The following is a 24,412-nucleotide window of genomic DNA, read 5'->3' as shown; positions in this document are numbered from 1 at the left end:
AGCTCCCGTGTCAGGTCGTCGATCTCTTCACTCCTTGCACCGACAACTTGTAGCACGTCCAACAACGGGTTATCGCTGGTCAATTTAGACCCAAAGGGCTCCTCCTCGAGGCTGACAACGAGCTGGCTCATGATGCCGATCCCCGTGTGGTCTGGAGGCCGGGACGAGTGTCCTCCCGTGGTGTCCAGCTCGATGTTGATGTCGAGATAGCCCTTCTCACGGACTCCAACGGCAGCTACCGGCACTCCGTCCAGCTCCACCACGGAGCCACCTTCGTCAAGCACAGCGTACAGGCTCTTCTCTCCGTACAGGCCAGAGATGAAGCTGACGAGCGAATTGGCACCATCGACACGGCCAATGGCCTCCTCGTCGTACCCAAGGCTCATGATCATGGTTCTCTTGGGGACGAACTCATCCTTCAGCAGCTGCTCAAACACTTCAAACAGAGCAACAACCAGGTTCTTCGTATCAGCAGCTCCACGGGCCCACACCCTGGTGCCGTCAAAGTGTGCACTGAAGGGAGGATATGTCCATTGGTCCCAGGTGTCCTTCTCAACAGGAATAACATCCTGATGAGCCATCAACAGCAACGGGGCCAAGGCATCGTCAGTACCGTTCCAAATGACAACGTATCCCAGCTCGTTGACCTTGTGGATGTCCAATTGAGCATGGACGAGGGGATACTCGTCCTCAAAGTACCTCTGGAGCTCCAGAAATGGCTCCCAGCCCTGAAGGCCGTCTCGAGGATCAGAACAAGTATCGTACACCTCCGTGGGGATCCGCAGCGCCCTCTGGAAGCGTTCCAAGGAGGCATCACGGAACGCCAGCGAGTGGTACAGCTCAATTGACCTGTTGGACGAAGGCCTGAGCACCGTGTGGTCCAGATACGGCGACGCTGGGAACGACGAGTCCCCTTGTTTGGAGCTGATGAGGTATGTCATCAGCATAAGCACGGCCACAGCAGCCAGGGCACGAAGGCTCCGATGGTGGGCCTTCTGGGCCGTTATTCCTGCCTGTGACACCACTGAGCCATACATAGCTTCTTCTCTCTGCTGAGCTGAGGAGGTGGAGTTGGCAGCGTAGGCGGAGAGAGCCCATTGGTTTATATAAACGATCCCCGATGGTGTGCTATGTATGTGCTTAGGCGAAGAGGCTCCGTCCGCATCGGGAAATATACCCGAAAATGCATAGACATCTTCACCAGGTGGTGATGAGGAGCAAGGGCTGCTGGAGGGCATGAGACCAGTCGCCATTGTCCACTCAGGTGTGCTGACAGCGTTGTCGGACGAGCTGCCTGCCAATGCTCAGCGGAGCTCTCTTGTGAGCTCGATGATTGAGTCGTATGGGCTGCTGAGCCAGTGTAGCAGTACCGTGACGGTACAGCCTGCCTCGCGAGATCAATTGAGGCAGTTCCACGGGGACGAGTTTGTCGATGAGGTGCTGAGACGACGGTGTGATGGTGCTGGTGAGGGTAGGCGTGAGCAGCTGGTGAGGCTGGGTCTATCTGAGGACGAGGTGTCGAGCAGTGGTGGTGGTGGTGATGATGGTGGTGATGATGATGCTGATGATGCTGCTGCTGATGTGCTTCCAGCACATACCACGCTTGAAAAGTTTGGACTGCTCTTTGACTGCCCCCTGTTTCCACTGATGGACCAGTACGTGAGATATGTCGCAGGCTCCACGATCTCAGCTGCCAAACACCTTGTCCATTCCGTCAACGAGTCGATCGTGATCAATTGGCATGGTGGTAGACACCATGCGAAGAAGTCCAGGGCTGCTGGCTTTTGCTACGTCAACGACGTGGTTCTGGGGATCCTGGAGCTGCGTAAGAGGTTCCAGAGGATCGTCTACATCGACCTGGACTTACACCACGGTGATGGCGTGGAGAGTGCGTTCAAGTTCTCAGATAGCGTGGTGACGATGAGCATCCACAGGAAGGACATTGGCTTCTATCCAGGAACTGGCGATTTGGGCGACCAGGGCATTGGCAGAGGAAAGGGATACACGTTCAATGCCCCGATGAGACATGGGCTGGGAGATTCGAGCCTCAACGATGTCGTTGACAGGTGTTTCATCCCTGTTATCCACAAGTTCCAGGCTCAGTGCCTGGTGATCCAATGTGGTGCCGATGGCCTGGGATCAGATGAACACCAGGAGTGGAATCTCACCATAAAGGGACTCGCCAATGCCGTTGTGAAGCTGCTGGACTTGGAGCTGCCGTCATTGCTACTTGGAGGTGGTGGATACAACCACTCTCAGGTGGCCCGATGCTGGACATATATCACTTCCGTGGCATTACAGGCCTCTACTGAGTTTGACATCCTACCGGACTCACTGATGGCTCAGCTACAGAAGACCCACAGTGAAGAGGAGGAGGAGTACGAGTTTTGGAACGATAAAGGTCACAATATGATTGACGAGAATACCCAGGATTATATAGATCTGTTGGCGAATCAATTCACAAGCCGATCATGGATGTAACAAATCACCAAATTGAGCCTTCCAATTGGCTTCCCACCGTTGCTTGCTCTTCTCCATTGCTCCCTTCTTGATCACTTCGTAGTTCGACGGCTGTAGGAAGAGATAGATGAAGGATTCCACAATCTGTCTAGCATCGAGTACTCTCATGCCATTGATGCCATCATCAACAAGTTCGGGCAGAGCATCAAATTCTAGCGCAAGAACAGGCACTCCACATCCAAACATATCAACCACTTTCATAGGAAGGTCTATCCCACTGCTCGAGGTGTGCAATGAGATTCCTATGTCTGCAATTGCTAAGATCTTTGGATACTCCTCTGCTGCTAGCCATGCACATTGAACATCGCTTTTCTGTAAATTAGCGGCCTCAATGGCCTTGAGGAACTGTTCCTTTAGTGGACCTTTACCAGTGATTATCACCTTCAGCTTTGGCAAGTTGTCGTCGTGCAAGGTGTCGTACTTCACCAATGCTTCAACAAGAACGTTGAAGTCCTCGTCCGGGGTAAAGCTGGTGGAAGACACGATGATCTTGTCGCTCGAAGGAGAGAAGTTTTTGAACAGTTCCCCGTGGCTTGATATGACCTTGAGCTTCTCCTGTGGGTCCACAATTGGCTTGAATTGGGAAGCAGCCTTATCGTATAACACCACGATCTTGGACTTGTTCACGCCAAACTCATCAACCAGGAACTGCTTCATCCTCTGTGTCACAGTCAAGTTTATATCGGCAAACCTGGCGAGAACGTGGTCATAGAGCTTATTCAGCCTGACGAGGAGATGAGTGTCACCCAATCTCAGAGCCAGGATGCTATAACCCAAGTTATGCCAGTCGATTATGAGCTTGGACCCGAACAAGAGCTTGTACAGCACTGCTAACAGCAAGATTGGGATCCCCGGTGGTGTTTGGACCATTATATACTGTGCACCCCGTAGTTCCCACAGTAGCAAAGCCAGGGCAAAGAGCTGTTTAGCCACCTTGCGTACGATGAACACAAGATAGTTCCCACCGGTGTTCTTCACCGTTGGAATCGCATGGATCGTGATGTCTTCATCGTCCATGATATCAGCAGGTGGCAGTTCTTCCAGGTACCCACATAGATCAACGTCATATCCCTTAGCACTGAAGCTTCTAGCATGGTAGCACATCCTTGGCGAGTGTCCCAGATCACCGAGAACACATATAACCACTCTTGGGTGCTGAGATCTCTTCCCATAGATGAAGGGCACGATGAGGTAAATCGTCGGCAATAGAAGGTAGATCCCGATTAGCCAGTATACCCATTGCGGGTAGTTCAACCAATTGAAGAATTCCGTGACGAATGAAGCCATCTGGGGTTCAATTGAGCAAGAGAGTGATCTATTGCGCTGTGTTCTTTGAAGCGTGTGTGCGATATGTGCCTAACCCCCACTAAAGTTTGGGTGCCATGTTGATGTGTGTGCGGGTGTTTGGGTGTGCGGGTGTTTGGGTGTGCGGGTGTATATTTTCACTAATGTCCGGGTGTTTTGGTGTCCAGGTGTTTTGGTGTCCAGGTGTCTCCCATTACCCTACCTCCACAGCCCAACGTCACGGCTTCTCGGAAAGGATTGCGCACACTTTTCCCTGCTGGCCCTCTCCATCACCAAAAGCTGCGAAACACAACAGCATTTTCAACAGGCTCCAACATATTCAAGCCAAAGCCCAATTGTGTGATTAATCATGGTGAGTGAAGCTGATCCGAGCGCTGTGCTGCCTAGTGCTCCTGTCCACGGCGTGTGATTGCTGAGGAAGCCGATGACGCGGCCATGGCTGTACCGCACGACCTTTGGATCCCTGTGTTGTTGTTTGTTTACCTTTGTTTTGCCACACACCATGGCACAGGGCGGGAATACTACAATGGGCACCATCTTGATGATGTTAGCGTGTGCGACGCGGTTTACTAACACACAGGCAGTCGTTAGAGCTTACAGACAATCAGATTGAGGAGTTCAGAGAGGCGTTTACGCTCTTTGACAAGGATCAGGATGGACACATCTCTGGACAGGAGCTCTCCACGGTGATGCGCTCCTTGGGGTTCACACCGTCTGAGTCGGAGGTTGCTGATATGATGAACGAGATCGACGTCAATGGTGACCACAAGATTGAGTTCTCGGAGTTCCTGGCGCTCATGTCGAGACAGCTCAAGACAAATGACTCTGCCCAGGAGCTGGCGGAGGCCTTCAAGGTGTTTGACAAGAACGGCGACGGTGTCATCTCAGCTGCGGAGCTCAAGCACGTGTTGACGAGTATCGGCGAGAAGCTGGACGACAAGGAGGTTGATCTGATGCTGAACGAGATCTCTGACGGTACCGGACAGATTAATATCGAGCAGTTTGTTGCTCTCTTGTCCAAGTAAACGGATCTCTCCGTGTGAGTGTTTTTTTCCTCATTATCAATACAATACCTTACCACTTTTACCAATGTTGGCACCTGTTCTACTCACTCGACTGTCGACATATGTAGGAGGTTGATCATAGAATGGCTATATATATGAAGATTGAAGTCAAAACGTGTATAATGCCTGAAGCTCTGCTCCAAGACTGTGTTCTCCAGCTCCTAATGAGAGTCTCACAGCCCTACACCATCTTCGTGACTTACAATCGAGCTTTCATGGTCCACTCAAAGAGCTCTCAATCAGCTATCTATAATTAGAACTCACTGGAGATACCCAACAGCCATTTAGTGCGACGCGTCATGTAACCTCAACTAGGCGTGTAGTGGTGCAGTTCACATCCACTCAGCCAACATGTAAGCACACGACATTGGTTCTGGCCCTGGAACAAGTGTTCTAAGAAAGCGACAAAAGGCCATATAGATGTTTGGGACCTGGATGGTGGCTCAATATACCCAACCTCCCGGAAAGCACTCTTCATCTTCTATGGAACCTGTCCTTCTCCTGTGGAACAGCAGCCTTCAGGTACCTTGTAAATGGGTTATCGTCATCCTGTTGAGAACTAGCATCAACGCCCGAGTTGAAGGACGTGTTCTTTGTAATGCTATCAGTGGTAGGACGCGACTCCAAGGCTATAGGTTTTGGTTTAACAGGTGGTGGTGCCTTCTTGAGTGCATCTGGTTTGGGCTTGACTGGTGGTGGTGGGGTCTTCTTTACCTCGTGTGGCTTTATCACAGGCAGAGTCACCGGCTTATGCGAGGGAACCACTGGTTTTGGCTTGTTCAAAGATGCCACTGGCTTTGCTGCCACCTCTGGTTTCTTAGCTGGAACAATAAGTTTCGAACCAGACGGAATAGGTGGTTTAGGCTTACCACCAACGTGTTTTAACTTGACGTTGGCAAGTTCAGAGGTCACGTCAAACACTGGCTTAGATGGAACGTTTGGTTTGAGTCTTGGTTTAGCTTCTTCAACTGCAGCTTCGCCAGAGATGGACACTTCAGAGACGTCTAATTCTGGCTCTTCGTAGTGCTGTGCTGGTTCTGTCACCTGCTCTATCACCTGTTCTGTCACCTGTTCCACTGGTTGAGATAATTCAACTGGAGCTTCCACAACAGCTGGAGACTCCATTGGAGATTGAGACCTTCTAAATGGTTTTGGTGGTGGTGCAAACGAAGAAGTTGTGATGTGCTGCTGCTGTAAAGGCAACTGTTCGAGTTCATTTGTAGCTTCAGTGTAAGATGGGGCCGCAATTGGCTCTGTTTGATGTAAAGTGTATTGACCATGCTGCTGCTGCTGATGATGATGGATCTCATTCACCTGGTGGGTCAATGGGTTTGTTGGTCTAGGAGGTGGCAAGAAATTTGTGACTGGTGTGGTTGCTTGCGATGTTGTTCTGGCTGGGGGAGGTGGTGGTAGCTGACGACCAGAGTTGTCTGGTGATAGCGAGCTTCCAGGAGAAGAGGTTGTTGAAATGGTGGGTGAACTTGATGTGATGCGTGTTGGTAATGGCCTCGAGCTGGAATGCACAGAAGTCTTTGAGTGAGACGAAGAATATGATGGTCTACTAGCAGCTTCGCCTCGATTTATAGATGGTGGTGGCGGTGGTGCAAATTTGACATCAATCTTGTAGTCATAGGTACCGGCAATTCCTTTGGAAACGGGTTCCTCTACAGGTTCAGCTGCCTTTGTAGTCTCACTGGACTCTTCATTGACTGGCCCAGAAGTAGTTCCAACAACTGTACCACCACCACTTGGAATATCGACCCTCTTAGGTGGAGCAGGATAATTTGGTATATTTGTAGTGATAGCAGGGGTTGAAGGAGTATGCAATGGTGATGCTAACCTTGGTGCAACAGGTACACTTGGTGTCATAGGAGTGGAAACCTCTTGAATTGGAGTTTGTTGAGGGGGAAAGTATGATGTTTGTTGAGGTTGAATTGTCTGTTGCTGCTGTGTTGATGGTGGAGCAGGAGGTTGAACGGCAGCTCTGTTGTAATCCCTCGTGGCCACTGGAGGAGGTGATGGTGCTGTATTAGCTGGCTGTTGACCAAGCTGTGGTTGAGAAGGCTGGAACTGTTGTAGAATTGGTTGCGGTTGTTGATAAACAGTTTCTTGTTGAATAGACTCCTCCATTACAGCTTGTTGACCAGGAGGACCAGAAGTTGCACCTTGATAGTAAGAAGTACTGTAATCAAAGACAGCAGATTGTTGAACCTCTTGGATTGGCTGCTGTTGTACTGGTTGTTGTACTGGTTGCTGTACTGGTTGCTGTACTGGTTGCTGTACTGGTTGCTGTACCGGTTGTGACTGCTGTTGCTGCTGTTGCTGCTGTTGCACGTTAATACTGGAGGCCACTTGAGCGATTTGACCAATCAACTGAGCATTCGGAACTCCAAACTGTGTTGATCCACTGGATTGCTGAACACTCTGTTGATTATCTTGTCCCTGCGGTTGCTGTTGTGGCTGTGGTTGCTGTTGAATCTGAACATTGGATGCTACTTGAGCAAATTGATTCAATGCCTGTGCACTAGGTAGTTGAAACTGCTGTCCTTGCACCTGTATCTGAGGTTGCTGACCTTGTTGCTGACCTTGTTGCTGCTCGACTTGGACATTTTGACCATTGGTCTGCTGTGACTGCAATACTTGGGACATCAGTTGCCCAGAGAGATTCATGGCCTTTTGTTTATCAACATTGTAAGAAGGCAAGTTCAGCGTTGTTGAACCCACGGTAACCTGTGTTGGAGGCACGGTGATGGTCTGGCCTGGAACTTGTTGCACAGGCACCTGTTGAGCAGTAACACTTCCATTTCTTGGAGGTGGAGGTGGAACAGCCCTTTGCTGTAGCTGTGGTGCTTGTGCTTGAGCAGATACTGGTTGTTGATACTGAGCAGCTTGAACATTTTGCACCGGCTGTACAATTGGTTGTTGGTATGGCACAGGCTGAGCAGTCTGAAGAGGTTGTCCCACTGGCTGTTGATACTGAACGGGTTGTCCCGCCGCCTGTTGATATTGAACAGGCTGTTGATACTGCACAGGCTGTTGATACTGCACAGGCTGAGCCGATTGACCCACTGGCTGTTGATACTGCACAGACTGGGCCCCTGGTGTCGGCATCCCACTCTGACCAGCACCAGCCTGTGGAACAACAGCACCCTGCTCATAAACCCCAGTTGGTGTACCAGCATGTGCGTGCTTCTCGCTGTGGTACTGCTTCTGTCCTGGCTTCAGCGGAGGCGGTGGGAACCTTTCAACATCACCAAGACTGTTCAGGCTTCTTGTGCTCCCGACATAGCCAGAGCCGTCGCCATCTTCACCATCGCCACCGCTTTCACCATCACCACCGCTCTTGCTGGAGCCACCGTTATCACCAGAGTTCTTCGCTGCGTTATAGCCGGCCTTCGACAGTGCTTTAGTACCAGCCCAGGTGTATTTACCAGTGGTCTTCATCGCACTCAAGCTTCCCTTCTTGATGGAGTCCTTGTTGTTTTCCCAAAAGTCACTCATTGCTCTTTTATACGCTTGCTACTCTCACTCGTCAACTCTTAGCGTCTTGTCCCTGTGTGTGTGTGCGTGTGCGTGGGCTTGTGCTCGAGCTTTTGTCCGTTGTGCGTGAGTTGTGGGTGTGTACGGTGCTCTTCACTGGGCTTTTTGATCTTGTGGGACGCGCTCCGCCCGGAGAGGCTCTTCTGGGCTGGGGAGGGGCCTGCCTAGAAGGAGGGGCCAGCATAGAAAGGGCCAGCCTAGAAGGAGGGGCCTAGAAGGAGGGGCCTGCCTAGAGAGGCCCGTCTACAGGGAGAACAAAAATGGAAGAAATAACACGGGGAAGACGTAGAAACCACGCCTATGAGTGCAGAGCTTCGTGGATACTCCCAATGGCCTGTGGACCGTCATACTCGGCTATTCGTGCTGTAGATGACGGTGATATATGGAGCTGCCAGTGTGGTGTGGGTTTCCATCGGTAGGGTAATCCCCAGTTCCGAAATGTAAACAAACAGATTAGTACTTCCTCTTCTTCTTCCTCTTCCTCTTCTTCTCATATTATACAAGGGATACTATACCAAGGACGATGAGTATCCCATTAGCACCGCTGAGACTGTTTCACTCCTCCGCCACTGATCCAGATGTGTGGAACTCGCCCACCACGATCACAGGGCTCAAAGTCATAGTTGTTGCACTGCTCATGGATCTGGATGAAGACCTCATCGCCTCTAGCGCGTTGATGGATCTTACACCGGAACAACTACGAGATTACACTACCGTGACCATTGATAAGGGCGCAAAGATCATCAAGGAGGAGGAATATACGATTGTCTCCATTACTCTGGAGTTTCCCAATGACGTCTTTAAGAGACAGAGCTATACAATCATCAGCGCCACTGGTGGAAAGACACAATCTTTAGTGATAGCGAGAAGCTTCAACAAGTTGGACAATTTGATGACACACTGGGTATCGAACGAGTTCGGGTATGTCTGGAAACCCGTGAGATTCGAATCCTCGTTTCTCATACGATGTTTGACATCCATCGCTACAAACCTGGATGATAAGTCGAAACTCGGCGATGTTGAGTTGACATTCTCCACATCACATTTGACACAGGGGATGTTAAACACAATCTCAGTTCAAGTGCTGAATAAGGACCTGCTGAAATTTGTTCAAGAGGATGACACCAATGATGCATTGTTCAAGACTTTGTTGAGCCATTTGGAAACGCTGACAACGTTAGAGTTCCATAAGCTCAAGCTATACAGGTTTAAATGTCAATACATAGTGATGGGAGCAGACGGAAGACTGAGGTTCTTCAAAGGAATGCCCATGATGGAGTCTACAGAACAGATCAAATTCAGTGCGTGGGATTTCATACGCGATATAATGGCAGATAATCATTAATTGGCCTTCTTTTCAATCACAAAGAAATGACAGCCCAGGAATTGCTTGACAGTATGGTCATCGAAAAAAGAGCTCTCAGGTGCTTCATCCAACAATGATTTCACAGTTGCATGGAGCTTATCCTTCTCATCATTTGGTAAAGAAGTGATGTAAGATCTGGATAACCAATAGTTATAAACTTGATCTTTCGGGAATGGATAAATGGAATAACGGAATTGCGAATCAATCTTGGTTTTGTCGAATAAATCCGTTGATTCAAACACTTTAGACCAATTTCCATGTCTATACTGTGGCACATTAGAGTCGTATTTATACGCTTCGAATGCAATTGTTTGCCAGGTTGTCATATCCTGCAAATCTGCATCTTTGATATCCAATTGCGGATTGTTCTTGTTATTCTTTATGGTGTCAAAGTTCCAAATGAGACCAAGTTTACCATTTGGCTTTAGAACTCTCGAGATCTCCTCCAAGCTCTGCGAGTCGCTGAACCAGTGGAACCCCTGGGCTACAATGACACAGTCAACAGAGGAGTCCTTCAAGGGGATTTCGTAACTTGAGCCCAAATGTGTCTCCAAGCCGGGGATGTTGCTCTCAAAGCTTTGCAACATTCCCTCACTTGGTTCCACTATGATCAGCTGGTCCCTTGAAACCCCATTGCTCAACAGTTGCTTTGTGAATTTGCCTGTGCCTGCAGCCAATTCCAACACCTTGCTCTCCTTGGATATACCCACTGAATCGATGAACTTGCTTACGAACGCCTTATCGAACTCTGGTCTGACTCTATCGTAGAGTGAATGGTTTGCATTGAAGGAGCTCTGAGAAGTTACATTTACTGACATTCTATAGCCAATTGATATGATGTGCAATGTGGAGAAACTAAACGCCAAAGGGGAAGCAACATAGACGTAGCACCTCAGCAAAGAAGCAAACCAACTTTGAAGGTGTTGAGCGTTCTCTCTCTTTATATGTCTAACAAAGCTGTGTATCCCAACCCCGTGGAAGGCCCAATCCGGCAATAACGCCGAAGCAAGTGGTGTCTGGGTGTAATGTGCAGTCTAAATTTAGAAGACAGTGGCTGAAGAGGAGGACATGGGCCAGAACGTGGAGACATCCTTCGCCCATGGACCACCAGGCAGGGCGAGTTCTTCAGAGGGAGACGACAGAGTGCTTTGATTGATGTGTGTGTGGTATAGCAGAAGGACACACGAGTAGGCCCGGCGTGGTGTTGACACTACAAGCCCAGCGAGCCCCAGAGCCACTCAGTACAGCAGCATCAGCATCAGCAGCTCCAACATCAATAGCTCCAGCAGCTCCAACAACAATAGCTCCAGCAGCTCCAACAACAACAGCACCAGCATGGCACCGCACCTCACGACACCAAAATACGCCATCCACCAACTCCTCTCCCAAATGGCAGGCTTCAACACGTAAAACTCCCCCATTCACTCACCTGCTAAACCGAGCGTCGTTCCACAGCCAGAGACGCGCAAGGACATTACTACGTGCCCCAACCGACGCACTGCGCCACACAAACTGCCCAATCGGGAAGCGCAAATGCAACGTTGTGCACATTGGGCGAAAGAGCACTCACCTCACAAACCTCCGTCGGCTCCTCCAGGACATAAACAAGAGAGGAAAAAATTCACCTTTAAGCTCTCAATTTACGCCAAAGCTGTGTTTATAAGCTGTGCTGGTGTGTGTGTGAACATTTTCTCCCTCCGCTTGTGTATTCCGTCCCATTTTCCGCAGAGTTCTAAGCAACGGTCATATCGTGTGGTTGTTAGGCTGTGTGTGTTTCCAAGCGAAATTTGACCCCGTACAAGCACTGCAAGATTCTGACCCTTTAACCGTTATACGTCATAGCAACAAAGCCCCGTACAAGCCAGCACTCAGACGACAAAACTCGCAAGCTATGATGACAGCATCGTTCAGGGCTCCAGCGAGACTGGCGCTGCTGCTGCTGCTCACGCTCTGTGTGCGCCTGGCCCACGGTGACGTGTCCATCTCGAAGCCATTGACAGGGCAGACGTACGAGGTGAGCGACGGTGTCGCCAAGGTGTCGGTGACGTGGATCGAGTCCAACGCGCAACCAAAGCTCACGGACATCGAGTCGTACACGTTTGTGCTGTGCACAGGTCCCAACGCAAACATCAAGGCTGTGAAGACGTTGGCTAAGCAGATCAAGGCGTCGGACATCTCTGGCTACACCTATGACCTGTCCATCGACTCCGATGTTGGCCAAGATGGGTACTATTACATCCAGATCTACGCGACTGCGACTAACGGCTGGACCATCCACTACAGTAACAGATTCTTGCTGGAAGGCATGACGGGCTCGTACGAGCCTACTGTTGGTGCAGTGACCAAGCCACCAGACGCACAGACGTCGCTGGAGAATGGTGATAACACGATGGTGTCCATCGACTCTAGGTCGTTCAGTGTGCCTTATCTGTCGCAGACGGGCAGAACGAGATATGCCCCAATGCAGACACAGCCTCCAACCAAGATCACCATGGATAAGAGCTCCTGGACGCGTCGCTTCCCAACTTCAGAGGTTTCGTACTTCACGTCCTTCTCATCAAGTTTGGCACAGGTGACGACGATAACTCCAGGCTGGAGCTATACCATCAGCTCTGGCGTCAACTGGGCCTCTCATGCTCCTGATCCAAGTGCCAACGGGGGCTGGTACGCTGCCAGTGAGAGGCTTACGAGAACGCCAACTCTCACACAGGCTGCGCACACTGCAGAGGCCATTGTGTCGACGTCAACGTCCTGATATATATACATTGTTTCTTACATACATCTATAAGCTCTAGTTGTGGTTTCTTGCACTTGTTTAAACGTTATGATATGTTCGATATTACACGACGGAAGTGGTGACTGTACTCAGTTCAAAGATTCCAACGTGACAACCATGAATCCTGGGATCATGATGTTATCGTTCATGTCGCTGTTGCCCTCCAGTAGTCCGCTTAGAGTGCACGTCAGCAACAGTGCGTAGTACGACTTGTCGATGAAGAACCAGTCAAGGAACTTGAACAGTGAGCAAATCGTGAATGTCGATAGGATAAAGGTCATGGTGCCTTCCAGCGTCTTTGTCGAGTTCGACCAATGGATCTCACCCCATTTGGAGCCCACTATGGATGCCAGCGAGTCTCCAACTCCAAGAACAACTAGTCCCACAACGCTATTGTCGAACAGAATTGGCAACGTGATGCCCACGAACAGGTATATGTAAGAGATGATGATGGGGCCCCTCTCATCTCTGAAGTCGGCAAATTCTCTCAAATGAGCGTCTAGCACTTCGCCAAACGGTTTCAGCTTCAAGTATCTCACCATCTCAACAATCAGAAAGAGGATAACGGTACCAGCGAGGGCCAGCTTGACAAAATCAGGATCCATGTGTAAAAATGGTGCAATCAACACCAGAACAAGGAAGTGCCAGATCTTGCGACGTGAGTTCTGAGACAGCTTGATCTTGTAGTTGAACACCGTTGGAATCAGCAGCAACAACGAAGTGCTCCAGACACCAACAATGTAGCACCTGGTCTGGGACATCTGAATGTAATCCACAAGCCAGTATAGTGCATTGGCGTTGAACACGGGCTCAAGAAGAAGTAGCGACGAGGCTACAAACACTGTTCCCCATACGGCCAGCACGAGCACGCTTCTCGCCAGAGTGTTCTCCTTCCACAGCTGGACGATCCCGTACACTGAGCCCAGGCCCAGCGCGTAGGCGATGAACAGTCTCTGTAGGACAATCACGTACAGCTCCTCTGACTCAATAAGGAATAGATCAGTTATGAGTGTGGCGAAGAGCGTGACTTCAATCTTGTCCAGCGACCTGAACTCCGAGATTCTGCCCAGAATGTAATGAGCCGCCAGGTTCAAAGCCACAACCTTTGCGTTCGCCATCACATCAGGATGCTGGGTGTTTGAGCCTATCAGAGAGCACTGGATGACGAACTTGGCAAAGGCTGGCAGCTCCAGAACCGACGTCATGAAGGCTGAGTTGTACAGCATCAGCTCTCTCTTCAACACGTAGGGGATCATCAAGGGCAGAAACACCAGGTAGATCGTGTTCCATGGCGGCATGGCGTCCCAAGGGTCTGTGTCTCTGTTCATCTGAGACTTCACGCGGAAGGCAATGACCACGCCGGCTAGTAGAGCCACGACGCCACATGCTGTTGATATCAACAGGTTCACGTCCTCAGCGGACTGGTACGAGTCATCGTGGTACAGGTACGCTTGCTGTGCCGAGAACGCCAGCACAGACAGCTGGATGAACTTGTCAGTGGTGAAGTGGTTCTTCACAAAGCCTGATAACCAGATGAGGAGCCTCTCCTGGGGGAAGAGCTCTGCCTGTGAAGAGGCAGCATCTGCTGGCTTCGGCTCAACGTGTCCTTCTGGCTCCTCTGGAACAGCATCTTCAGCCCGTGGCGCCTTTCTCAGCTTCCGCTCTCGCTGTGTGAGAGCTGGGCCGTGTCCTTGTGAACGATTCCTCTGTGCCATTGCCGTTGCTTATCGTTTACCGCCTATAATTATGGGTTGTTCATGGTGATGGAGGAAAAGCCAGCTTCGATGCCGTTTCGCTCGCACTTTTTTCCCACAATGTTCTCCCATCATCGGTGTTTAGAGCAATGAAGACACGCTCACAGTTGGTTCGTGCTGCTGTTTGGTGAGGGTGTTTGGTGAGGGTGTGTTGAACAGCAGCTGTGGAACAATGGAGCTGGTCAATTCACTGGAGTTTGTTACGCTTCGACAAGTGAGTCGTGCTAGTTTTAAGGTGCTTGGAGAGGTTGAGACTAACGGCTTCAACGGTTCATCAGCCCGGTAGAACGCTTTGTCGCGTTGCCTGGTGCAATTGAGGGCTCTGGACACTTACACGTTGTATGTGGCGATCATGGGCAACGGGCTGGTGTCATCAGGACGTGTATTGAATCTCTAAGAGAGGCGAGTGGACAGACTGTCGTGGTGGACCTTGGGCTATGGTCACGCCATCTGGAGAGGCAGCTGGGTGGGCATTTTGGTACGGAAATCACACTCAGAACAGATATAGAGAGCTTCACGCAGCTACTGCGGTGTCTAATGGATATGCTGGAGTACAAGCTGGATCGCATGGACCTCCCCTTGAAGCTACTCGTCATCGATGACCTCTCCGTGTTCCATTGGGACCTGCTCGTTGATGGAACCCTCGAGGAGGAGTACACCGCTCTCGCGAAGATCCTACAACGGCTCAGACACCAGTTCGGCACGGCCATCGTCACTACGAGTCTGGGTGTTGAGTTTGAGAGTGGAATGACCCTCCAGCACCATCGTCATCATCAGAATAAGCCCGTGTATTGCCAATGGAGCTGTATTCCACCGGTTTTCTTGCAACAAACGCACGATATTGTGCTTGCCACCGACGCTGGCCATCTCCTGTGGAGCAATGCCAGCTCATAGGCACACTCACATGCCAAATCCCACCGTTATTCACCCCATAGATGCTTCCATACTGCGCTACCATACCGGTCTCCCATGGTGTAAACACATCCGGACACCACTGCGATGGCCAAAACACCCGGACATCTCTATGTGTGGCCCGTACCATGTCATCGCTGAATTTTTTTTTTTTTCTTTCGTCCCTCGACGGATTTTTTTTCCTCAATAAACCACAGCTTTATCAACTTTTAAAAGCTGTGGAAATTATCTGAAAAAATGAGTGAAGAAGTTGCCAAAGTTGTTGAAGAGAAGCCAGTTGAGACTGTTGCAGATGCTGTTAAACCATCTGAGGTCCCTGCTGTGGAAAAGACCGTTGAGGAGAGCACCTCTGATAAGAAGGAGAGCGATGAGCCAGCCAAGTTTACACAGGAGGATGTCTTGAAACAGGTTGAGTTCTACTTCAGTGACTCGAACTTGCCAAAGGACAAGTTCCTCTGGCGCACGGTACAGTCGAACCAAGAAGGCTGGGTTTCAATTGCGACGATTGCGTCGTTCAACAGAATGAAGAAGTTCAGACCATTGGACAAGGTTGTGGATGCCCTTAGAGAGTCGACGTTCCTCGTTGTGTCTGAGGATGGTGAAATGGTTAGACGCAAGAACCCTATACTACCACCAAAGGACTCGGAGAAGCAGCTACGCTTCCAAAGATCTGTCTATGCAAAGGGATTTGGCGAGGAGACCGAGACCACACAGGAGACAATTGAAGATTGGTTCAGACAGTTTGGTAAGATCAACGAGGTTAGACTCAGAAGAAACGACAGCAAAGAGTTCAAGCAGAGTGTGTTTGCCGAGTTTGCGGACTTGGAGGATGCAAAGAAGTTTGTCGAGTTGAACCCAAAGCCTGAGTTCAACGGTAAAGAGCTCGAAGTGATTATGTCCAAGCCTGCGTACGTTGAGATGAAGGCCCAAAATGAAAACTTTGGAGGTAACAACAACAACAACAAGAACTTCAAGAGAAAGAGATTCAACGGGTTCAAACACCACCAGAAGCGTCAAAGAAGGGATTAGCTTGTAACTTGCAATGTTGATTTAGTAGCTTTTTTTTGATTCCGTCTGCTCTTTCCCTTCTTTTCAATTCATGACAAATTTGTACATTTATAGCGTTAATTCTTGAAGGAAACAGTTTTCAGAAACAAGCAATATCATTTAATATTTGTATCGACAGTATTAAGCAGTATTATATGGTGTACTTATTTATATTTGCGGGTGTTTTGGGGGGCATCGGACAGAGAGAAGGACGGTGTGTATCTCAGAGAGAGTCTGAAGCTTTGTTCAACAATGTAGTTCTCTCTTCATCGACTTTTGGGGTTACAGCCTCATCAGTCTCATTGTTATCGTCAGTGTTTGGAATCGTCTGGTATTCATCGTCCTCTTGAGTCAATTCCACATCGCGTTGAGAATCAGGAATGGAGTAGCCCAGAATGTCAACTTCTTTGAGCATTGCATCTCTAACCTTTTCAGAGAACGCACCAACATCTTCAGGCTTCAAGTCCTCAGTTGGCAATGGATCCAGCACCTTGATGACGATTTCACCTGTTTCGAATGTTCTCGTCTTATGGTTGATCAATGAAGAGGTGTTTGAAACAGCAATTGGGATGATTGGAATTCCACCTTGTTGAGCCAAATGGAACGCACCCTTCTTAAAGGGCAGGAGCATTGGTGTTTGGGCATAGGATCTGGTTCCCTCTGGGAAGATGTACAACGCTCTCTTCTTCTCCTTCAGCTCCTGGAGGGCCTTGTTCAAGGTCTTTACAGATTTCTCTCTGTTAGAACGGTCCAGGAAGAACGTCCCACTGAGTGTCATGAACCACCCCAAAAATGGGATCCATTTAAGTGACTTCTTAGAAGTCACTGTGCATCCCTTTGGGAAGATCCTGCCCAGGATCAAAATGTCCAGCGTGGACTGATGGTTCCCCACAATGATGGCAGGCAACTTCTCCAGGTTCTCACCATTGATGAGTCGAATACGAATCCCCAACAGCGTTGAGAAGGTGTAGTAGAACACACGAGCGGTGGACCACTGAGCCAAATGACGCTTCCCAATGAGCGACAGCACAATGGAGCACAGCACACCGTAAACAGCACAACCTGATAGCACGGTGATTGCCAGCGTGGTTTTGGCATAGTACTTCAACGATCTAAAGAACCCCATCTCGTAGGAATCTCGGCTATCCTCTTTCCCTGGTATGTTTCTGAGCGGTGGGACCTGGTCAAGACGAGTGAAGCGAGCGGTGTAAGGCGAAACAGAGCGTTCAAGGGCGAATTTGCAACCGATGTGAACCGTTGAGTCCTGTGTGTTGTTTACGTGTATAAACTTTTCTTTTTGTTGTTGGGCAGCGGGTGGTGTGTGGGTGTCTGGACTTTGTGGTGTATGGATGTTTGGGTGTATGGGTGTGCCCCCCTAGAAACGAACAGTAGAGGGCAACAGCCTGTCTCCCTGGAATACGAGCAACAGAGGGAAGCTCCCGCTGGGCAGCCCAGTAACATTGCCGCTGTTCCCTTTGGACTGGGCCGCGCTGGGCGGGGCAGGGCTCATCGCCACCGCGGGCGCGAGCTCCCTCAGCGGACGAGCTCCCTCAGCGGACGAGCTCCCTCAGCGGACGGAAACACTGCCTACAGCACCGAGACACAAACCACGCACACGAGCACTTCATCCAGCGTTCGACAAGCAGAACAACTTCATCTGCATTTGAGCTTCTCATACTTTGACATTGAGCAGAAGTGTTACATCAGCTAATCTTTGTCAGTGAATTGCAGTGCTGTGTTCCGTTGTTGTGTGCCTTGGAACTCATCATCACAGGGCATCTAAAGGATGTCAGATCATAAAGAGAAGAGTAACAACAACAGGGGCATTCCTGCTCCTGTTGCTTTGAAGACGGCGGCACTGGCCGCTGTTGCTGGTAGAAACCCACTGAACGCTCTGACCAGGTCGGGATCAGGCGTAGACCTCACAGGGATGGCGAAGAGAGCCAAGCTGGTGTCGAAGTTAGGCGGTAGCTCAAGGACTCCAGACCCTATCAACATGCAAGCATCCCTGGAAGAGGACGATGGCCTGGACAGGTTGCTGAGCGACAGGCTGTCAAGGTACGCGCTTGACTACCCTGAGGACTATGAGGAGTACAAGAGGTGTCTTGTGGACAAGGAGTCAAAATGGGTCTCACGGTCGAAAGCTGTGCCGTTCAGACTGGCTGAACAGCTGCCGTATAGTACGGAATCACATACTGACCAGGCACGGTACTTAACACATGTGATTGTGCACTTGTACATTGCGATCAAATCGCTGGACTTGGAAGGGTATGTCTGTATATCCACGAAGGACTTGGCCGCCGTGAAGAACGACATTGATGAGCTGACCCTGGATACGGATTTCTTCAACGCAGACATATCCTTTGATTTAGATGAGGAGGAGGATGGCGACGAAGAAGATGAGGTGAAATCATCAGGTGTGGTTGGTAAGGTGTTGCCACGGTCAGCGGCGATTGTGTCTGTGAATCATTGGACCAATGAGCTGAGCAGTTGTCTAAAGATGAAATTTGAGCTACCATTGACCCTGCGAGCTTCGCTGGCGAAAGTGTATTACTACCTGTCACTATCAAGAGGGCAAAGTATCAAACTGTCGTCGTACTCCGGTATGTTTATGATGTTGACTGATTCGTTCGTTAGAGATCTCTCTGAATGCGGTGCCTTGGAATTGGATCATAAGTGCATGTTGGAGTTCTTCCAACAGTTTTATCCAGATCCAGATCCAAAGTTTGATATCTACCATCCAGGCTCAAACGATGCAGATAAGAAGACGTTCAGCTCTATGCAAAAATTGGCTGCAAGAGCTGCCAATTTCTTCCCAAAGACCGCAATGAAAGAAGTTTTCGATTGGACAATGCAGAGGTTCCATCCAACAACGTGTCATATCTCATTGCCAATCTTGGCTGCTGCGTTCCCAGTGTACTTTGCTGAAGATGAGTCTGCAATGGAGTTTATTAACACTATCTTCCATATTTGGACAAACTTCACGTCTCATAAAGTTCGTTCAGAACCAAGTTTGTTCCAGTTGTTGAGTAAAATTTCAACAAAGGCGTACCTATCGGTATCAAAGAATGAATTGACATATCATCAGTTACATAGGTTTGGTATCCTGACGGATGTACAACTGGAGTTTGTCCTGAACAGAATACAGAACAACTTGAGATCTGATTTCCGTGATCAATCATATTCACAAGTTGCATCACTATTGGTATCATCTATCACGCCAATGAATTTCAAAGAGTTTTCTGTTAAACTTGAAACGCTGCTTAATTCATTACAGACATTTGTTCATCCTTCGAATCCCGGTCCTTGGTCTGGACTCATAGCCAAATTTTGTCAACGGTTCATCAATGCATACCATAAGAGATTAAAGCAAGAGGAAAAGGAAGAATGTGAACTTGCAGATGAATTTAAACTGTCTGTTGAAATGAATGAAAAAATTGCTAATATATTTCAGGATTTGGTTTTACTGGGTGCACAAGGTAAGAAGGAAAACGTCTCGGCTTATTATATCTCTTCAATTGGCTACCTGGTGGATATTCCATATCCATCGAAGCATACGTTCATCGATAAGATATTGTTGGACTTGTATGATTCTTTGACCGATCAGTTTGTGAATTCAACACATAGAATCATCGTCTCGTTAAAACAATTTACAGAGATATCAAGGTTCATAGTGTACGATCCAATTTATCGTGTGCATATTACTCAAATATTGTTGTTGCTTGTTAATAAAATAGGCACTAACGATCTCAACTTGACAAACCATGTCTTGAACTGCTTTGTTACACTCTCTTCTGTCATTCCCTACAGAGAAATTGTCACGGATGACGATTTTTTGTCCTTTGAGTCTACAAACCTTACGTTTCTTCAAGAACATTTGGAATTTCTCAAGATGTATCCAGGGGAAAAGTTTAAGACGGAGAAGAGCATCATCAACAATGCATTCAAGGCTTCCACCATGGGATTCAGAGAATTGATCAAGCTATTTACAGAGAAATTGTATCTTTTAATCGATACAGACCTGTCGGAAAAGTTCAACTTCAAAATCACACAAGTGGTGTTGATATTTACGGAATCGCTTTCAGACGACTTGTTCCACTACATGGCCGGTATAGTTCATGAGAAATTGCTTGAAGGAGACTTCCGTCATACTGTCAATAACTCCCCAATCATTGCAAATATGTCAGCTGCTATGATTAGACGAGACCCTTCACTGGCACCAAAGGTCTTCAAAGATATCTATGGCCTGATTAAACTGGAACTTGATAATGGTGCAGGTTCGAATAGAACCAGAGATGAAGTTCCGGAATCTGATAAGAAATTGGAGTTGTTCCTCATAGTGATTAGTGAGGTTATAAGTGTCTCCAATGAACACATGTTGGAATTCTCGGATGCGGTTTTGGACCTGTTCTCCCTGTTGTATGAAAAGGTGTCGAATCCATCATTGGCTACCACTACGGCTTACGTTATCCATAAGACTCTTAAGAACTTGACCAACATCAAGCTTAAAGAGAGCAGAATTCTGAAACATGAGCCAACTGTGGAACAGTATGCAGAATCATGGGGTGCTAATCAATTTTCTGATACTAGATTTGAAGAGCAGAACCTGGAATTCGAATGGTATGTACCAACTCATAAGTCAATACACTGCGCTATTGACATCTTTGAAACCGTCATTATGAAGTCGCTTGCAAGTATAGAACATATTTGCTCTCAAGCAGGGGAACCAGATTTGTTGGCGATTGATGAGTTGATCAAAAACTTATCATATGTTGGTACAGCCCTCTCTGGGTCGAGTATCTTGTTCGATCCTGACTTCAACAATGCTGTTGAAGATGAGAAATGTGGAAGCACATCCATCGAAAAGAAATTGAAGATCCTACGCTCATTGAGGGCCAAGAAGAGCGACACCAATGAGATCAATATCGATATAGAACAAATCACCAAGGAGGAAGACCCAGAGATCTTGCCTGAAAGCAAGGAGATCAGTGATACCGACGCACCTCCTCAAGATCCAACTGAAATTCAAAGTGATGAACACAGTGCTATCCAGACTGATGAGGAAGGTGCAACTTCAAGATTATTAACTCCATCTTATGAGTTTGAAAATGATTTGACGGCTGTTATGAATACATCGCTTGCATTCAGAAGTGCCAACATTTATGGATGTGACTATTTCTTTGGTGATAAAGCGGCCCAAAAGAAGGCTTCTTTTGGTTACAACCACGTTCATTCGTTAAGACATTTGATTGCTCAGTGCTTGCACAAAGTTTTCCTATATCTTTCGTCTCACAAGAACGAGAACACCAATTTGTTTTACGCTTATACCTCTACTGTGAGAACATATTTCTCTGATGTTGGGAAAGAGTTTTCTTATGATCTTGACGATCAAATTTTCATTGACTACACGTTTTTGAAAAAGGTTCAATCCATGGGGAACTACGTCAAACCCTTCACCAGAACATGCCTTGCAGCTCGAGCTGAGAAATTCCACCGTCAAAGAGTCATATTACATTCCACCAATCGTTTCCCATCAAAGATTGATAAGATTTTGCTTAATGATTTGATGCAGTTGGTAACCTCGTCGTTTGAAACCACCAGTGCTGCTGCTTATCCTGTTGTGATCCAAACCATGAAGAAAATAATTGGTTCATATTCCATGATATTGAAATCTTTGTTGGATCAGATGGATGAATTTCTCCTGAAGGATGACGAAAAACGTTTGGAGTCTGGACTGAAGATGTTCCTTTATGGTAAGTTTTCGTCAAAGATCTCTGGTGATTTCCAAAACGTTGAGAGGGTTGTTTCTTTAATCAGCAAATGCTCGAATGTTGAACATCAAAATGTGAACAGCTTGGCGAAGAACTTGATGGTTATGTTTGCTGAGACTATCAAAGTCCCGTCTGGTGTGGCACTATTCAACGAAGCTGAGATTGATTCGTCTATTAGACCACCAGATAAGTGCATTGACCTTGAGATTAGTGCTGTCCGTTCTGCTAAGGACAAAAAACGACATGAGTACATTGTGAAGTTAGAAGAACTGCAAGTGCTTCTTCTTTCATTGGTGAAGCAAAATTGTCACTGGAAGCACAAGTTTGGTCTTATCAACTATCTGATCAACCTTCAAGACTACTACGAATTGCGCACCACTCCTGATGTTTTGAAACAGTTGGTGCTGGACCCAAATAGCTCTCATCCAGCCCTTGTCAAACATTGCATTACATGGTTCTCTAAAATGGTTGACAAGGTCATGAATTTTGCATCGTATGAGTATAGTCTTGAAAAGAGTTTCCAGCTGAACTACCTGAGACCTGGTATGATGATCATTGATACGACCAATAACTTCCATGAGGAATTCTCTCAAGAAATGCAAAACTTCAAAAATCCAAAGTTTTACGTCGACGGTCCATTTTACCGAGGCTGGTTATTCTGGGGGGAGAACCTCGTGGCTTTATCACCTGATAAGTCTTTTGACTATATCAAGTTAAGCGACGATGATCGTGATACGCTGACTCAGTTCGGTGCTTTGGTGGATAAGAAGTGGCTTGCTAGTATTCTGAGATCTGTTACCGTTGATAACGAAAGTAAGGCTGTGTTCCAAGCATCAGATGTTTATCTAATCTCTGCTGTTGTACAATTAAGTGAGCTTGGGTTCACCGTGGTTTCCTACCAGGACATTCTGGATTTGCTAGATGAAATCTACAATAGAGAAGATAAAGCAAGCATTATTCTTGCAGCAGAGATTGTTTGCGGTTTGTTTGTTTCTACCAATCATACAACAGAAGCGAATATTGCTCTGAGAGACGACAAACTCGATACTTTCTTGGACAAAGTCTTCTCTTCAGATCTAACACCCGAATATTCAGGTATCTGGAGTATCATTTCCTGGTGGTTGCCTTCTAAGTTGGACTTTCGAAGAATGCCAGTTTTCCACAAGAAGATGTTATCTCTTTCAAAGATTATAGACCCAGAATCTGATCATGCACTCACTCAATCATCTCGCTTAAAGCTAGCAAGAGTGTACTTTCAGCATATTGATTGGCAACTTCAAAACATCGAGCCAATTGTTGATTCTCTGAACTTTGAGCATCCTTACAAAGTTGTTCGAACTCAAATTGGTGGGTTGTTCTCTTCGCTTTCTCATTCGTGCATGTATGAATCATATGCAAACTGTGCTCAATTCTTGGATGCCCAAAATACTCTCGATCTTGGTGTTTCCAACTTCCGTTTGACAAACTTCTTTGATAAACGGTTGAAAGCATGGTTTGCTAAAGCTGAAGATTCCAGAACAGCTGTTGAAGCAATGACGGCTCAAGATGCCATGCACTCGGAATATTATTACCTGTGCTCGAGTATCTCTGGCTGGCTTGTCGGTGCCAAAATGTCATTCTTCTACAACGAGCTTGTCCCATACATTAAGGACTACATCTTTCCTATGCTGATGAAGCTGGATAGTTATAGGGATCTCTGTAAACTCGCTCAGATCTCCCTTGATGCATTCTTTGTGGAATTCGCAAACGGTCTTGATTACAGACCTGAAGATATTCCTGGTGTTATTAGTTTGGCAAACGAGCCGTACAGTTCTTTCCATCAACTATGCTACCAGTTGTCCTTCATCGAGGGCTTGTTTTCCCGTGAGCTTATTCTTTTATCCTCAGAGCAAAAATACGAATTGATAGCACGTGTTGATACGCTGCTGTTCAATAACTCCATTGAAGTTAGGACAAAAGCTGCGACTGTGCTCACCGGTATTATACACAACTCCTTGAACTTGGCCATTGTTGATCAGTTCATAGAGAAGTACAAGAAGCGTCTTCTCAAGAGGGTAAAAAGGGACAATCTCTCTCCTGAGAAAATGGTGAAGATCCATGGGGCTGTTATTGGGTTGGGAGCTCTGATCTCCGCATTCCCTTACACATCACCACCACCAAAGTGGATGCCTGATCAGATTGTGTTATTAGCCAGAGCATCCTCCTATCCAGGCATCATTGGAAAATCTGCTAAGGACATATTATCGCAATTCAAAAAGCTAAGAGCCGACACATGGCACATCGATCGTCAATCGTTCACAGAGGACCAACTGGAAGACTTAGAAGGTGTCTTATGGAGAAGCTACTTTGCCTAGGCC

The 24,412-nt window shown here is 47.8% G+C and overlaps 14 protein-coding genes across 14 annotated transcripts; 7 read left to right on the top strand and 7 right to left on the bottom strand.

Annotated features, from left to right (window-relative positions):
- Positions 1 to 50: 50 nt before the first annotated feature.
- On the bottom strand, positions 51 to 869 carry CYBJADRAFT_113892 (Zn-dependent exopeptidase; the record flags this gene model as incomplete). The annotated part of the gene is made up of 1 exon (XM_020212148.1): positions 51 to 869. A coding segment is annotated over one exon (819 nt), but the record flags the coding sequence as incomplete, so codon positions are not given.
- Positions 870 to 1,272: 403 nt separating this feature from the next.
- On the top strand, positions 1,273 to 2,442 carry CYBJADRAFT_110166 (Arginase/deacetylase; the record flags this gene model as incomplete). Its single annotated transcript, XM_020212071.1, has 2 exons — positions 1,273 to 1,515; positions 1,612 to 2,442. Coding segments are annotated over 2 exons (1,074 nt in total), but the record flags the coding sequence as incomplete, so codon positions are not given.
- A 27-nt stretch (positions 2,443 to 2,469) lies between these two features.
- Positions 2,470 to 3,807, bottom strand: CYBJADRAFT_164821 (UDP-Glycosyltransferase/glycogen phosphorylase; the record flags this gene model as incomplete). Its single annotated transcript, XM_020213882.1, has 1 exon — positions 2,470 to 3,807. The coding sequence occupies one exon, from the start codon at positions 3,805 to 3,807 to the stop codon at positions 2,470 to 2,472; it is 1,338 nt and encodes a 445-aa protein (XP_020068018.1).
- Positions 3,808 to 4,260: 453 nt separating this feature from the next.
- On the top strand, positions 4,261 to 4,850 carry CYBJADRAFT_178819 (EF-hand; the record flags this gene model as incomplete). Its single annotated transcript, XM_020216958.1, has 2 exons — positions 4,261 to 4,266; positions 4,410 to 4,850. 2 exons carry the CDS (start codon positions 4,261 to 4,263, stop codon positions 4,848 to 4,850), a joined length of 447 nt encoding a protein of 148 aa, XP_020068017.1.
- Positions 4,851 to 5,363: 513 nt separating this feature from the next.
- Positions 5,364 to 8,717, bottom strand: CYBJADRAFT_192371 (uncharacterized protein; the record flags this gene model as incomplete). The annotated part of the gene is made up of 2 exons (XM_020217441.1): positions 8,662 to 8,717; positions 5,364 to 8,603 (listed from the first exon to the last, which is right to left on the bottom strand). Exon 2 carries the CDS (start codon positions 8,388 to 8,390, stop codon positions 5,364 to 5,366), a length of 3,027 nt encoding a protein of 1,008 aa, XP_020068016.1. The 5' UTR covers positions 8,391 to 8,603; positions 8,662 to 8,717.
- A 235-nt stretch (positions 8,718 to 8,952) lies between these two features.
- CYBJADRAFT_175602 (uncharacterized protein) lies at positions 8,953 to 9,703 on the top strand (the record flags this gene model as incomplete). Its single annotated transcript, XM_020216721.1, has 2 exons — positions 8,953 to 9,654; positions 9,692 to 9,703. The coding sequence occupies 2 exons, from the start codon at positions 8,953 to 8,955 to the stop codon at positions 9,701 to 9,703; spliced, it is 714 nt and encodes a 237-aa protein (XP_020068015.1).
- A 67-nt stretch (positions 9,704 to 9,770) lies between these two features.
- CYBJADRAFT_164817 (class I SAM-dependent methyltransferase) lies at positions 9,771 to 10,613 on the bottom strand (the record flags this gene model as incomplete). The annotated part of the gene is made up of 1 exon (XM_020213881.1): positions 9,771 to 10,613. One exon carries the CDS (start codon positions 10,611 to 10,613, stop codon positions 9,771 to 9,773), a length of 843 nt encoding a protein of 280 aa, XP_020068014.1.
- A 98-nt stretch (positions 10,614 to 10,711) lies between these two features.
- On the bottom strand, positions 10,712 to 11,369 carry CYBJADRAFT_169821 (uncharacterized protein). The gene is made up of 2 exons (XM_020215944.1): positions 11,225 to 11,369; positions 10,712 to 11,032 (listed from the first exon to the last, which is right to left on the bottom strand). Exons 1-2 carry the CDS (start codon positions 11,268 to 11,270, stop codon positions 10,836 to 10,838), a joined length of 243 nt encoding a protein of 80 aa, XP_020068013.1. The 5' UTR covers positions 11,271 to 11,369; the 3' UTR covers positions 10,712 to 10,835.
- Positions 11,370 to 11,689: 320 nt separating this feature from the next.
- Positions 11,690 to 12,550, top strand: CYBJADRAFT_132526 (cell wall synthesis KRE9KNH1; the record flags this gene model as incomplete). The annotated part of the gene is made up of 1 exon (XM_020213061.1): positions 11,690 to 12,550. One exon carries the CDS (start codon positions 11,690 to 11,692, stop codon positions 12,548 to 12,550), a length of 861 nt encoding a protein of 286 aa, XP_020068012.1.
- CYBJADRAFT_169818 (uncharacterized protein) lies at positions 12,501 to 14,383 on the bottom strand. Its single transcript, XM_020215943.1, has one exon. The coding sequence runs from the start codon at positions 14,284 to 14,286 to the stop codon at positions 12,661 to 12,663; it is 1,626 nt and encodes a 541-aa protein (XP_020068011.1). The 5' UTR covers positions 14,287 to 14,383; the 3' UTR covers positions 12,501 to 12,660.
- A 76-nt stretch (positions 14,384 to 14,459) lies between these two features.
- Positions 14,460 to 15,255, top strand: CYBJADRAFT_54669 (uncharacterized protein). The gene is made up of 2 exons (XM_020217776.1): positions 14,460 to 14,539; positions 14,604 to 15,255. Exon 2 carries the CDS (start codon positions 14,863 to 14,865, stop codon positions 15,217 to 15,219), a length of 357 nt encoding a protein of 118 aa, XP_020068010.1. The 5' UTR covers positions 14,460 to 14,539; positions 14,604 to 14,862; the 3' UTR covers positions 15,220 to 15,255.
- On the top strand, positions 15,163 to 16,423 carry CYBJADRAFT_169816 (La-domain-containing protein). The gene has a single exon (XM_020215942.1). It carries the CDS (start codon positions 15,475 to 15,477, stop codon positions 16,264 to 16,266), a length of 792 nt encoding a protein of 263 aa, XP_020068009.1. The 5' UTR covers positions 15,163 to 15,474; the 3' UTR covers positions 16,267 to 16,423.
- Positions 16,424 to 16,507: 84 nt separating this feature from the next.
- Positions 16,508 to 17,410, bottom strand: CYBJADRAFT_132548 (lysophospholipid acyltransferase family protein; the record flags this gene model as incomplete). Its single annotated transcript, XM_020213062.1, has 1 exon — positions 16,508 to 17,410. The coding sequence occupies one exon, from the start codon at positions 17,408 to 17,410 to the stop codon at positions 16,508 to 16,510; it is 903 nt and encodes a 300-aa protein (XP_020068008.1).
- An 870-nt stretch (positions 17,411 to 18,280) lies between these two features.
- BLM10 (proteasome activator BLM10) lies at positions 18,281 to 24,409 on the top strand (the record flags this gene model as incomplete). Its single annotated transcript, XM_020213056.1, has 1 exon — positions 18,281 to 24,409. The coding sequence occupies one exon, from the start codon at positions 18,281 to 18,283 to the stop codon at positions 24,407 to 24,409; it is 6,129 nt and encodes a 2,042-aa protein (XP_020068007.1).
- Between the last annotated feature and the right edge of the window lie 3 nt (positions 24,410 to 24,412).

The sequence above is a fragment of the Cyberlindnera jadinii genome, assembly GCF_001661405.1.
Source record: "Cyberlindnera jadinii NRRL Y-1542 unplaced genomic scaffold CYBJAscaffold_23, whole genome shotgun sequence".
Classification (NCBI taxonomy): domain Eukaryota; kingdom Fungi; phylum Ascomycota; class Saccharomycetes; order Phaffomycetales; family Wickerhamomycetaceae; genus Williopsis; species Williopsis jadinii.
This window is presented reverse-complemented; position numbering and strand designations above follow the sequence as displayed.

What these genes read in the sequence shown, in the direction of transcription:
- CYBJADRAFT_54669 (XM_020217776.1), top strand. Translation starts at nt 14,863, where the DNA reads ATGGATATGCTGGAGTACAAGCTGGATCGCATGGACCTCCCCTTGAAG.
- CYBJADRAFT_169818 (XM_020215943.1), bottom strand. Translation starts at nt 14,286, where the DNA reads ATGGCACAGAGGAATCGTTCACAAGGACACGGCCCAGCTCTCACACAG.
- CYBJADRAFT_169816 (XM_020215942.1), top strand. Translation starts at nt 15,475, where the DNA reads ATGAGTGAAGAAGTTGCCAAAGTTGTTGAAGAGAAGCCAGTTGAGACT.
- CYBJADRAFT_169821 (XM_020215944.1), bottom strand. Translation starts at nt 11,270, where the DNA reads ATGTCCTTGCGCGTCTCTGGCTGTGGAACGACGCTCGGTTTAGCAG. An exon ending in AACGACGCTCGGTTTAGCAG is followed by an intron (nt 11,033 to 11,224) that starts GTGAGTGAATGG and finishes TGCTGTACTGAG; the next exon opens with TGGCTCTGGGGCTCGCTGGG.